Genomic DNA, 14,245 nt, shown 5'->3' on the forward strand with positions numbered 1-14,245 from the left:
TGTAAAGATAATTCAATGCATAATAGGCTTTCATGTATTTTCAGTCATATTTTCTTTTTTCATGATGTGTTTCAGAAGCACGTCTGGAGAATAATTTGGTTGCTACCTTTCTATTGGTGATTAAGCATTTTTTACAGAGACACACCATAAACCAGGAGAATCTGCTCCATTCTCATAGTGTTGCTACTCTGGGAGCCCTGCTGCAGAAGGTGTGTATTAGAGGCTAATGTTGCACATTCATGGTGCACTCACACGAGGGCCATCACACTGTGCCCAAGCATGCTTGCTACACAGCCAGACCTCATTAAGGAAATACAAGAAATGGCCCGAGTGTGCGCCAACCCGCACTAAAATGCCAAGTAGGCCTAGAAAGGAATGTTGTTGCCATGTGCAAAGTTCACTAGCTCAGTGTCTGACTAAAAGGTCACAGGCATCGATTTAAATTACTTTGTGACTGAAACACTTGTTGGCACTTAAAGTGTAAAAAGGCTTTCACAATCATACACTATTTAAACCATATATATTAACCCTAAAGATTAAATCATCACATATTGATTAATGGATAGAAAAATGACCTTTTGTAGCTTTTCTCCATTGGCATTTTTATTTTTCGTGTCTTCACAGGATAGGATAGGTGTTTTTAAATCAGGATTCACATCATGGCAACAACTTTCTTTCAGATTTGAGATATAAATCTAGAGTTGATACCATTGACAAACTTATGCCTTCTTGAGAGTAACTACATAAATAACAATATGGGTATTTTTAAATAATTCCGCTGATTCACTGATCTACTATTTTGGTTAGAATAGCTTGTAAACCCATAAACCGTACAGTGTTATAAATATAGCGATGTCTTCAGCTTCCAACAGGACACATTGATGTCAGTGTACTCGTCGCCATGCAGCTGCTAATAGAGCAGGTCACTTTTGAGAAGAACCAAGGGCTGCTGCAACAACTTTACACACATCTACTGTTCAACTTCAACATCTGGAACAAAGGGGATTTTCCATTGCGCATAGGTTAGAGCTTGAAGTCAAAAAACACCTAAAAACTTTAAGTAGATATAAGGGGACATTTTAACATTACTTTTAGAAATTTATGGGTTCCCTTGTTTTGTGTTGTATTCTTTTTAAGGTCATATTCAGTACATGACGACTGTCATCAAAGACAACAGAAAGCACTTTCGTAAAAAATATGGCGTCCGATTCTTGTTGGACATCATACGCCTTTATTATGGGTGAGATTCAACGATTCATTTTTAAAATGAAAGGCAAACAAGTTCTAAATTGCGAAAAAAAATAAACTGTTTTTTCTTCTATTCTAGGAAAAACTGTACTAAAGATAGTGACTTAAGTGAGGATGACATTCTAAACATTCGGGCATCACTTTATGACCTGATCAAGTACTACATCTCTAAGGGTGTATCACAGGAGGAAATTCACAGCATTATTGGATACATTTCTGCCATTGGAGATGAGGAACAGGTGAGGAAGCATAAATGACACGGCTTCAACTGTCACCAAATCACCTTTATCAGTCCCTGACATATTTGGAGCACAGACGTGCCTAGTTATTTCATTGTTCTCGTTTCAAATCCTTGAATCTTGTTTTCCTTTGTCCCATTTCAAATCATTTCCTTTTGTTTTTAATACAGGAATTTATTCTTTTAGATTATACATAAATGGTGAGATTAATTGCAAAATTAAGTGTATAGTGCAGTGTCCATCAACGCCCTGCAATTTTAGCTGAAAAATGCTAGTAAGATTAACTATTTAAAGAAACTTTGACATATTAAACATGTTTTTTAAATGTCACAAGTATTACTGTTTCTTGTACTATACCTGTTTTTTTCTTGGCCCATGCCCACTTAAAAAATATAAAAACAAATAACAAATGACTACTCCTATTTCTCCGACTACTAACCCCAATTACTTAGCTAAAGTAATCAAATGGCTTGCATTGCACTGCATAGGTTGCAAACGGGAAATGCTGTTTTACATTAGGCATCCCTTTTTTCCCCTGTATTCACAAATTGAGGCATAAAATATGGGTCAGTGTTTCTTTTTTATCTTTTCTGTGGGATATGTTTCAACCCAGACTGCACTGTGAATTTTTGCTTATGTTTTTATTTATTTATTGATACAAATCATATATATATATATATATATATATATATATATATATATATATATATATATATATATATATATATATATATATATATATATTGGCATCATTTATATGCCATATTTTGATCTTCATAATTATGCCCAATTGCTCACCAATTCAAATATTTCTTACTGTATTTAATAAACAACAGAAAATGAAACATGCCACTGACCATTTTATTGAAATGTTGGTGTTTTGAAGATTTGTGGACTACTTGAGATGTTACTCAGCCTCTTTCAGAGCAGTCCGTCCAGGGACCAGCTTTTCCTGCTCCTCTTTGAGCCCGGAGCAGCAGACTCCTGCTACGCTCTTTTGCTTAACAGTAAATACTCTGACCGGCTTAGAGAACTTGTCTTTAAGGTGGGGTGAGGCCTATACAACCCAAAAGACCAAACTGCAATATTCTGTTGAATTCACCAAATTTTCATCCCTACATCTGCACAGCTGTTTGAGCGTATGCTGCGTTGTGACCGTATCTATGAGAAAAACAAGCAGCGTTTGAGACTAAGGGAAGCAGGTTACAACGGCCTGTCACTCCTCTTCTCTGACCTTCAGATCACACCAGTTCTTATTCGTTGCCTCCTTAATCAGGTCCTGCACACAGGTCAGTTTTCATTTCATAATAATTATTACGTTACACAGGAAGAAAATACATTGTAAGCTGAATCTGTATGCTTACAATTAAAAGATCAAGCGGTGAACTACAAGGACCTGATGGCACTGGTTCAGCTTACTCATCGAACTGGACCTGGTGTGCGGCTTATTGTCTGCAAGAGAGTGAGTCACCTTAAGCTACATCTGAATCTTCTTTTTGTAGAGCATGACATTTAGAACAGTTTTATCAGGCATCTTACTAAATCCCTAATCATATCAAACGCATTTTATAACATTATTACTTTTTATCAGATCTGCACATGACCCCAAAATCTTTAAAAAATCTCTTTAACTTTTACAAATGTCTCTTAAGACGTGTTTCCGTTTTTTCATGCCTCTTTATTTTAGGTCTACCAGCTCATCCAGTCCCAACAAGATGCTGCTATCCAGATTTCAAAACAGCAGTGTTGGCAGGATACTCTTACCAGACTCTATCTGCGAGGAGAAGGCTCATTGCCATCACGTAGTGCAGACACAGTCAGCACCTGCAGCCTGGACTTCAACCAAACCAGCGGAAGCAATAACAACCGCCTGGAACTCCCGCTACCCCGTCGAACAAGGGCAAGCAGTGCTGGCCGCTTGGATCGCCTGGAGGATGACTGGCTAAGCATGGGGGACAACCGCTCTATAGACAGCATGGAAAACAGTGATGTCATGTCACTACTGGATACGCCAACATCTTCTGCTTCAACTGAGCCACAAACCCAAGTCAAGCCCTGGCTAGTAGGAAAATCTGGTGGCCTGGCACTTGACTTGTCTCACCTGCAGACTTACGAAGGCTTGGAGAGTGGCAGCCAGACACCTGGCAGTATGCCTAGCACACCCTCTCCAGTGGAGGCACCAAAACCATTTCCAGGCAACTCTGGAAGTATTGATCAAACATCCCAATTGACTGAAGACAACTTTCTCTTCAGCGACAACATCTCCCTGGGGGAGTCTTTTAATAATAATAATGAGGTGATATTGAATGTTCTATTGAAAGAGTCCATTCTTTTGAAGAAAGGAAACCTAAACTATCTAATTTTATCTGTCAATGTCTTTTTAGCGCGCTGAGGAGGACTTATGCAGTATGTTAATGGAGATAATGCTCTGTGTGATGTGGCGTGGTGTTGAAGGATCTGACGATTCGGCATGGCTAGAGCGTGGCCAGGTTTTTTCATCACTCACCAAACTGGCCACAGCCAATGAGCTACTACTTCCTGTTGACCAAATCAAACTCAGGTCTGCAACATTCTGTCAGGGGCCGGACTATTAGATTAAAGAGAAAGATAAGAGATAAAGAAATAAGAGTAAGAGAGAGGGAAAAGGAGAGAGGGCAGGACAAAGAAAGAAAAAGAGAGAGACGGAGAGCGCATGAGAAACAAAAGATAAAAAGTCGTGAGAGAGGGGGAAATGAAGGGGAGAGGAGGTAAGAAATCCAAAGAGAAATAGAAAGACAGAAGGAGAGAAAAGAGAAAGGAAAGCGCCAAAGGTATGAAGAAAGAAAGAGAAAGATAAAAGGAAAAAAGGAAGTTAGAGCAAAAGAGGTTAAAGGACACACAGAGAGAAAGAGACAAAGAGCAACAAAGGAAGAGAAAAAGAGAGACACAGAGAGTGAAAGAGACAGAGACAGAGTGGGAGAAAAGGGGTGGAAAAGAAAGAGAGAGAGAGAAATAAATACAAGTACAGTGTCTTTGTGAGAGGCACCTGGTTTTGGCAACATCAAGTTGGCATATTTCAACCTGCAGCTTGTTTTTCTCTTACGCTTTTCTGAGTGTTGTCTCGCGGGCCGGATTCAATCCCTTAGCGGGCCTGATTTGGCCCGCGGGCCGCCTGTTTGACACCTGTGGTCTAAAGGAATGATCTAACACGGAAGATGCATATAATTTAGTTCATTATAACATAGTTTTACTAAATAAAAAATAATTGTTCACAAAATTTAAAAAAAACAATTAAAAGAATGAATGATAGCCAGGTTTGTTTTGCGAACTTAAAATTATTCATCTTTTACCCTTTAGTTACAACTATTAAGAAAATAAAAAATACATCCTCTGTGAAGCACTGGTTTAGAGGGTTCAATTAGGCCAGGGCACTTCAATGCAATAGGGAATAGATGCATTTATTTGTTTTGTCTTCTAATTAAAAAGGTAATAGAGTGTAGATTATTAAACATTGCATTTATTTGAAGACAGAACAGCTCTAAAAAGAAAATTCTTGACTTCAAACAAAATTGCCTCAAAAATGATACACTAAAAATCTCGAGTATATAACTAAAGTGTAATATTTTTATTTTTTGTTTCTTTTTTATCTTAAATGCATGGTCCAAAATTTCTTACTATTTTTTGGATCCATTCCACGAAAATCTTACGTTGAAGGGTTTTATCTTTCTTGCTTAGATGGGCCTCTCAGGAAATGATTTTTAAGCAAAGTTAAACATGATTTTACCATCCTGCACTATTGGTATTTTGTTTGGTAAAAAACTTGAAACATAGTTTTGTGTTTTTATTTTTTTATGCGTTACATTCATTTTTGGTGTAATGTGATTCCTCCCCGCTGCCCCTGTGAGCACACATGCTGCGGAGTTTTGTAAGGTAATGCTCTTTTTTGGAAGACCGGAGAGCAGGGCATTTCAATAATCTAACGAAAATTTATAAAAACATGCATCAGTAGCTCCGTGTTTGCCTGAGAGAGAAATGGGCGGTCTCTGGCTATATTCTTGAGATCGTAAAACCCTTCTTTGCGCCTCCTTTCTAGTGTCATAGAACGTATGTTGGAATGGGCAGTCACCGACAATCGTGAGGCATCTGCCGCAACGTTGCCTCAGCACACAGAGAATGCCGTTCGTCTGCTTCAAATGGTACAAGACTTCCTGCAAGCTGAGGGTCTGATCAGCCCAGCCCTGTGGACACAGAAGGTGCTGGAGGAGACCGTTACACTGATGGACTGCCTAATGGTATGGTACTCTGCTGGCACCCAGTGGTTCCAGCTTTCCCAAGTTGGACTGAGATTGTTGCTAGGCTTCATGGCGCAAGAGGACCCAGAGGTGAAACATTGTACAGAATTTGCCTTTGTGTCTTTTCAAAGAACAGTTTCTATCCCCAAAAATTATATGTCTGAAATCACAGGTGTGTGCAATGGCCACAGCCAAGCTCAATTGTATTCTGCAAATGAAAGAAGTGTCCAGCCAGGATGAAGCCTGCTACCTCCTTGGGAAGGTTGAGTGCATCCTGCAACGCTGCGTCCAGGAGAAAATGGAAGACACCTACTCCTTCCTGGTTCCTCTGTTGCGAACACTCCTTTCCAAAGTTTACCGTCTCCTCTATATGGAGCTACATCTGCCCCAACTGCCCGACACTAACGGCAGCCCATCTTTCTTTGAGGACTTCCAGTTGTACTGCAACTCACCTGAGTGGCGAGTCTATCTGGATAAATATGTATGGGACTGAAATGCGCCATGATGCGTTACAATGATAATGAGATTGACAGCATTAGTAAAGTCTCTCCAATTTCTTTGCAGATCATTCCATACATGAAGCAGTATGAAATTGAGACCTTCAGTCAAGGCCACGAGAGCATGGCTCTCTATTGGAAGGAGTGCTATGAGGCCTTCATGGTCAGCCTGCATAGGAGAGAGCGAGAAAGGGGGGAGAGCAAAATCTGCTTCCAGGTAAGTTGGACCCCATTCAATTAAACTCTATAAAAGACAAAATTGCACTAACCTGTCACCCTTTATGTTTTGATGCCAGGAACAGTTTGTTGAGCCATTTTCACGACAAGGTCGTCAGGAGAACCTGCGATACAACAGCATGTTAAAGCAACAGCATAGCCAGAACAGCGCCTCTCTCAGGCAGTGGAAGGCAGCTCGGCGAGGACTCGTTTGTGAGAGGGGGCCATGGGCTGAAAGGTAGGGAAAACCAGTGTTGGGGATTACGCAGTTATGTGATTAGTTAGATGGCAATTCTGAATATAGTATTTATTAAATCGCTGAAAGAAAAGACCAATGACGACTGGTGCGGCAATCGACCCGTGTAATTTGGCCCTATAAGTGCTCCTGTAGGTGAACAAGTGCTTTTTGGAATAAGTAGTGAGTAACTAGAACTAATTACTTTTTTAAACTGCCCAACACTGAAAATAACAGACCAAATTCCATACCAGTCAACCTCAGCCAATCGCTCCTCTTATTAGTGATTGTAATTCCCTTCATAAAGCAATAATAAGCTTTACATACACAGCTAAATACTCACAGTAAGATAAACTATGTAGAATAAAAACTAAGAGAAGTTTTTGAAGCCAGTTTCTTTTATGGACAAAATGAACAACACAAACAGTTCTTTCAGCATCTTTCTTTCCCCAAATGTGTTTATTAGTGTTTCTTATTAAAGATAGTAGTTCAGGATTTCACAGACTTCATCCGGTCTACAGATGGTTTTACTCTTTGACAGAAACTGTCACAATTGAGTTAAAAATATTGAGGATAGTGTACTGCGACAATATTAGCAATCTAGGATGATGTTCTCTGCTAACCTTGACTCAGACGATTCTGATTAGAGGCAAAATGGGCAAAACTGTCTAAAACACGTTTGTTTGTTTTTTAAATGTATTAATCCTTTTAAAAATGTTTCCATACAAAAATTGTTGTACGGCATACAAAATTTGAAATGATCACAAAAAAATAATTATGAAAAAAATGTATTGGTTGAAATCTATGAAATTCTAATATTTCATCCTTAACAGGAATCTCATTTTTCAATATGTTGTGCAAAATAGCTCAAGGTGAATACAAAACATTGAATTTTATCATACATTGCTTTCTCTATCAAATCAAATGTATTTGTAAAGCCCTTTTCGGACAATAAATTGCCCCTCAAAGTGCTGTATAAAAGCATTCAGTGTACAAGACAATAAAATCCCCTCTCCACTTCCCACCCAACAACCCAAGACACCGCATACATAGACACACACAGTGGTTAAAATACAATAAAAACAGAAGAAATAGTAATAGAAATAAAATATTATTATGGCCAGGCACTGACCAACCATGTGATGATAGGGGTCTGATGAAGGCTTATCCACACTGATAGGGATGGCAGCAGATGGCCTCCGGATTTTCAGCCCCCAAAGGAGGAACACTGAAATATATAATTTTAAGATTTAAAGAAAAAACTGCAGAACAAAACCTACAAAAAGTAAAGTATGATAAAGTAAAATAAATGAAGTTAAACAGATCAAACTAAATAAAAATGATCAAATCAAAGCCATTTTAAAAAGTGGGTCTTGAGCCCTTTCTTAAAAATATCAAGGGTCCCTGCAGACTTGGTGTCTCCGACAGACTGTGTCATAGGGGGTGACCATAAAGACATTTAAAAACTAATAAAAGCACTATAGAATTTATCCTAAAACGCACAGGGAGCCAATGCAGCGGTTCTAAAACTGGTGTAATGTGATCCGTTCCCGCGGCCCCCGTGAGCACACATGCTGCGGAGTTTTTAAGGTAATGCTCTTTTTTTGGAAGAAAAACATGCATCAGTAGCTCCGTGTTTGCCTGAGAGAGAAATGGGCGGTCTCTGGCTTTATTCTTGAGATTGTAAAACCCAATTTGGGTTATGTTTTGGATATGTGGTATAAAATTAAGCTCAAGAGTCAATAACTATCACCCTAATTTTTAACGCAATCTAAAGGTTTAATATTTTGTAGTTTTGGTAAAAGTTTCTCTCTCAGACTTAAAGGACCAAAGACTATAACATTCGTTTTGTCTTCGTTGAGCTGTAGTAAGTTCTCTGCCATCATTGACCTAATATCTGAAATGCATTTTGTAAGGGTATATATAGGACCTGTGTCATCAGGGGACCCGGCAATGTACAGCCTGTTGTCATCAGCGTAACTATAAAAGTTGACTATGTATCTCCTGATGACATCCCCAAGGGGAAGAATATACAGATTTAAAAGGACCGGGCCTCTACCAATGTTCTGACATGTCAAGCAAGTTAGAATGTGATCATCACTATGTAAACACATTCACTTTTGTTAGTGTGTGGAATATTACTAATGTTATAAGTTCAGATGTCTTGCTGTGAGCACATTTCTATCTTCAATGTGCTCAATTGATAAATTAACATGATGATGTGTATGTGACTAGTCAAGTTGGCCATCCCTCCATTATCTTCCGCTTATTCGGGTTTGGGTCGCGGGGGCAGCAGCATCAGCAGGGAAGTCCAGACCTCCCACGCTCCTTCATCCAGCTCATCCGACAGGATCCCGAGACCAGCCTAGAGACCTAGTCTCCGGTATGTCCTGTGTTGTCCCCCGGCCTTGTGACATGCCTGGAAAACCTTCCGAGGTGTCCCGGTGGCATCCTTATCAGATGTCAGAGCTACCTTAGCTGCTTCCTCCCAACGCGGAGGAGCAGCGGCTCTACACTGTGTCCCAAAAGACTGAGGTTCTCATCATATCTTTGAGAGCCCAACCACCCTGTGGAGGAAACTGATTTCAGCTGCTTGTATCCAGTATCTTGTTCTTCCATTCACGACCCACAGTTCATGGCCATATGTATGACCATATGTATGAGTAGGAACGTAGATCAACCGGTAAATCAAGAGCTTTGCCTTTTCGGCTCAGCTCCTTCTTCACCAAGACGGAATGGTACAGGCTCCGCATAACAACAGATGTTGAACCAATCCGTCTCTCAATGTCCCGTTCCACCCTACCCTCTCTCTTGAACAAGACCCAGAGATACTTGAACTCCTTTAGATGGGGCAGGATCTTATCCTTGACCCAGAAAGAGAATGCCACACTTTTCCGGCTGAGAATCATGGTCTCGGACTTGGAGGTGCTGATCTTTATCCTGGCCTTTTTAGACTCTGCTCCGAACCGCTCCAGTTAGAGCTGAAGATCACAGCTTGAGGAAGCCAACAGCACCACATCATCTGCAAAAAGTCGAGATGCAATGTTGAGGCTCCCAAACCGGATCCCTTCCCCGCCATAAGTTCTGTACATAAAAGTTATAAACACAATCAGTGACAAAGGGGAGACTTGGCGGAGTCAGACTCCCACTGGAAATGAATCCAACTTACTGCCGTCAATGCGGAGCCAACTCTTGCACCGGTCATACAGGCACCACACAGTCCGGATAAGACTGCCTGGTACCCTATAATACAAAGGCAACCCCCACAGGGCTCCCGTGAGGAACATGGATGAATGCCTTCTTCATGTCAACAAAACACGTGTAATCGGGTAGGCAAACTCCCATGCAACCTCGATGACACTGCAGAGTGTGTAGAGCTGGTCCACTGTTCCACGGTGCGGACAAAAACACAGCTCCTCCTGAATCCGAGGTTCGACTTCCTGACGAACTCTCCTCTCTCATACCCCTGAATAGACCTTACTAGGGAGTCATGGTCAGGTTTACCACTCCTTCATAATTATGACTGTATCTTACTGAACATAACTATTCCCTTCTTGTAACAGGCAGCCTAAGAAGATGCATTGGAAGCTGTCAAGCGCTGAGAACTTTTCCCGTATGAGGCTGAAGTTGATCCATAATTATAACTTTGACTCTTATAAGGAGGCCAGTGCTCTGCGAGACAACCTTGGTAGGACACAAAATTTCATGATTAATTTTTTCACACTATCCAAATATTTTTATTTATACTTTAACGTGTTTTACTTTGCTCAGGTGTCCATCAGCAGTTTGCCAACCCAGAATCATTGCTGCTGGAGGCTGTGAAGCAGGTCAAAGTCATCAATTTTGAAGATGACATCTTGGATTTGCCAGAGGATGACCCAGCAGCAGGAAATAACCAGTACGCAAATTAGACAAGCGCATATTAACAATTAATTTCACAAAGGCATAGTTGTTTATCATAAATCGGGTTTTATACCGTATTTTCCGCACTATAGGGCGCACCGGGTTATAGGGCGCACCCCCAAAAAATTGTTTTTGGTCCTATATCTTCCATAGATAAGGCGCACCGGATTATAAGGCGCTACAATGGGAACGTCGACAAAACATTCAGATGATTCAGTCAAACTGATTACCCTCTTAACATTCCCAAAGCTTGCAAAGAAGCAAATACGTGTCCTAGACACGTGCGGATGCGGTGTCCGTACGATGTCACTCAAATGCATCGTTTCAAATATCATTCGGAAGGTTAAAGTCTTGGGATTCAAGAAATGCCAACCATTCCTTAGTTTTGATTTTCTTTTTCGCTCGCAACTTCACTGTGCATATGACAATAAACACTTGGAATTGAGTTTAATTCACTCAACTCATCACAGCAACATCAAGATCGTTATAAAACAAGATACCGGGAAAATATAAAGCCGCATAGCTCACCTAAGTTCTCACGTTCAATAATGATACGCAATCATGGTCTTCTTACAACCGTGAGTGTAGTAAATCCAGGAGAGTAAAATGTTTACAAATACAGACTAATGAAACATGTTTCTTTATGGCGTAGTTTAGCAAGCTTGCTATTCAGTCATCTTTTTCGGCCAATTGCAGGGTTTGTTTTGGCCCTCTAGCCTATCCGAGGCTCCGAATAACTTCAGCCAATAGCAATCGATTTAACGGATGATTGGCACATCTTTTTCGGCCAATTGCAGGGTTTGTTTCGGCCCTCTAGCCTATCCAAGGCTCCGAATAACTTCAGCCAATAGCGATCGATTTAACGGATGACTGACACATCTTTTTCGGCCAATTGCAGGGTTTGTTTTGGCCCTCTAGCCAATCCGAGGCTCCGAATAACTTCAGCCAATAGCAATCGATTTAACGGATGATTGGCACATCTTTTTCGGCCAATTGCAGGGTTTGTTTTGGCCTTCTAGCCAATCCGAGGCTCCGAATAACTTCAGCCAATAGCGATCGATTTGACTGATGATTGACACATCTTTTTCGGCCAATTGCAGGGTTTGTTTCGGCCCTCTAGCCTATCCAAGGCTCCGAATAACTTTAGCCAATAGCGATCGATTCAAATGATTATTGACACATTGGTTAGCCAATGAAACGCCGGTATATAAATCCCCGCATACACCACGGACTACTCCATCCACGTTCGGGGGGAAATCGAGTCGGCGGCTGTTGCGTAAGTTGCGAGACCTTGCGATTTAATATTGAGCCATATATAAGGCGCACTGTATTATAAGGCGCATGGTCAGCTTTTGAAAAAAATTGAGACTTTTAGGTGCGCCTTTTAGTGCAGAAAATACTGTAATATTTGACCATTTTTACACTACAGAATTGAAGCCGAGGAATCTGGTCAAAAGGAGAAAATGATTCTATGGGAAGAATGTCAGCTGGTAACTGTGGTCGACGTGATACCCGGTCGCCTGGAACTCACCAACCAACACATCTATTTCTACGACAGTAGCCAAGAGAAAGATGAAGGTTCATTCGTGTTGTTTTACAAGTCCCTTATAAGTATTAGAAAAAACTATTTAAAAAAATAAATCAGATTGGCATTAAAATACTCATTTGTAAAATCCCTTTAACATTCTGTTTAATTCAGAAAGCATACAATATTTAAAATATGAATATGCCAAAGATTGGCCATTGAAAACCCATAAAGTCTACAGTTAAGATAATGCCTGATTTACTCCGATTTTCAAAGCATACCATAGCTTCCATTTAGGAACGTAATCCCTGTGATAAGTGAGGGTTCACTGTATTTCAATCTCCAATTCTAATTGAGTAGGGGCTTAGAAAAACCTTAGGAATACCTTTTTGCCAATAGAGGTTGAAAGTAATTTCGTAACAATAATGCTAATTTTACTTTTTCAAGGTGTTGGTCATGACTTTAAATGGCCCCTAAGTCAGGTTCGTGAAGTCCACCTGAGGCGATATAATCTGCGACGTTCTGCGTTGGAAATCTTCCTCATTGACCAAACTAACTACTTTCTCAACTTTAAAAAAGAGGTGATCTTCATGCTTCCTTGAATGGGTGTGAGCGTGAACTTTGCTAGACTAACGCTGCAAAATCCTCTCGTTTTTTTCCTTTTTGCAGGCACGTAATAAGGTTTATGACCGCATGTTATTACTCCGGTCTCTCAGTTTGTATGGCACACGTTCACCACAAGAGCTCCTTAAGGCTTCTGGATTAACACAGGTCAGAAACTATGTTGGTTGATTAATCTTTAAACTTTTGTATAATGGACAAAATCTCACTGTACATATAATTCAGCTGTTACAGATAAAAATTTCTTTAAAAGAAACAGACTACTAAAGTGCAGAATATGTCATTGTCTTTTGGGATGATATTATCCACAGAAATGGGTCAACCGGGAAATGTCCAACTTTGACTACCTGATGCAACTCAACACAATCGCTGGTCGGACCTACAATGACCTGGCTCAGTATCCAGTGGTATGATCTTACACTGAATACGAGATCAGTGAAATATTGCCCAAAAGTTTTAACACCCTTGTCTTTTGGTTACCAGTTTCCCTGGATTCTGGCAGATTATACTTCCGATGAGCTGGACCTTTCAAATCCCCAGATATTCAGGGATTTGTCAAAGCCAGTAGCAGTACAGAACCAGCGCAATGCTAAAGCTGTCAGAGAAAAGTATGTATCTGTGTATGTAACTGGTGTAACATCGAAATCTATGGACAGTATTAACCATCTATTATACATCTGCAAGGAACTATTATGTGAACTCCACTCCTAACTTGTGAAGTAAAAACCTGTATTTATTTATTTAATCATTTAATTATACATCTATTACACAGCAAACACGATTTGCAGGCTGAAGTATTTGTTTGACATATAAAAGTACTGTATTTTATTAATGTTTTTCTATCATATAAGGTCTGTACTGTTTAATTCTAATATTATAGAATAATCTTGCTGTTTTATTGCACAATTTTATGAATTAAGGAAACGATACGATTTACTTTAGATCATACCTTTTCGCCATCATGTGGACGCAATGGAAAACTGCATTATGTTCCAGTTCTGTCCTAAAAAAATAAAAAACATAATTTTGCATTATCAAACATTTTTGAAAAAGCCCCAGGTAGCCACTAGGGAGCAGAAAATACTGGAATGTGACTCCAGAGCATGTTTAGCTGTTCAAGAAGTCTAAGTTTGTTTGGGATAGAAAGCTTCTTTCTATGTTAAGCCAATTAGAACGCATAACAGAATACATGATGGCGATGTATATCTATATTTATTACTTCTAAACCAAAACAATACAATGCCTGTTAGAACTTCAAAATTGTCAGAAGGAATTCTCTCATATAGCAGTTTCCATTATCTGCACCGCTTATCCTCATTAGGGTCGTGGAAGTGTGGGAGGTCATAGCAGCTATCTTTGGGCAGTGGGCAGGGGACACCCTAAACCGGTTGCCAGTCAGTCGCAGGGCACACAGAGACAGACAACTTGCTCGTCTATTAACACCTAGGGAAAATTTGGACCGGCCAATTAACCTGACATGCATGTTTTTG

General features: G+C 40.1%; 1 protein-coding gene across 5 annotated transcripts in view; it reads left to right on the forward strand.

Moving 5' to 3' along the window:
* The window catches only part of nbeal1 (neurobeachin-like 1), a 63,291-nt gene that overhangs the window by 34,661 nt on the left and 14,385 nt on the right, over window positions 1-14,245 (forward strand). For 4 of the 5 annotated variants that reach the window (XM_088330863.1, XM_088330866.1, XM_088330862.1 and 1 more), the window contains 20 exons: window positions 76-209; window positions 863-1,022; window positions 1,138-1,240; window positions 1,328-1,487; window positions 2,374-2,532; window positions 2,617-2,776; window positions 2,861-2,949; window positions 3,175-3,783; window positions 3,872-4,047; window positions 5,560-5,848; window positions 5,931-6,239; window positions 6,323-6,472; window positions 6,552-6,709; window positions 10,270-10,394; window positions 10,478-10,604; window positions 12,039-12,187; window positions 12,582-12,715; window positions 12,804-12,905; window positions 13,067-13,162; window positions 13,239-13,363. In XM_088330863.1, the coding sequence (XP_088186989.1) occupies window positions 76-209; window positions 863-1,022; window positions 1,138-1,240; window positions 1,328-1,487; window positions 2,374-2,532; window positions 2,617-2,776; window positions 2,861-2,949; window positions 3,175-3,783; window positions 3,872-4,047; window positions 5,560-5,848; window positions 5,931-6,239; window positions 6,323-6,472; window positions 6,552-6,709; window positions 10,270-10,394; window positions 10,478-10,604; window positions 12,039-12,187; window positions 12,582-12,715; window positions 12,804-12,905; window positions 13,067-13,162; window positions 13,239-13,363 (3,514 nt within the window). The remainder of the gene's footprint in view (window positions 1-75; window positions 210-862; window positions 1,023-1,137; window positions 1,241-1,327; window positions 1,488-2,373; window positions 2,533-2,616; window positions 2,777-2,860; window positions 2,950-3,174; window positions 3,784-3,871; window positions 4,048-5,559; window positions 5,849-5,930; window positions 6,240-6,322; window positions 6,473-6,551; window positions 6,710-10,269; window positions 10,395-10,477; window positions 10,605-12,038; window positions 12,188-12,581; window positions 12,716-12,803; window positions 12,906-13,066; window positions 13,163-13,238; window positions 13,364-14,245) is intronic. The other variant, XM_088330865.1, reaches the window with a different exon arrangement.

This window comes from Urocampus carinirostris, chromosome 3 (assembly GCF_059441175.1).
Source record: "Urocampus carinirostris isolate Australia breed hairy pipefish chromosome 3, RoL_Ucar_1.0, whole genome shotgun sequence".
In the NCBI taxonomy this organism is placed as follows: Eukaryota; Metazoa; Chordata; class Actinopteri; order Syngnathiformes; family Syngnathidae; genus Urocampus; species Urocampus carinirostris.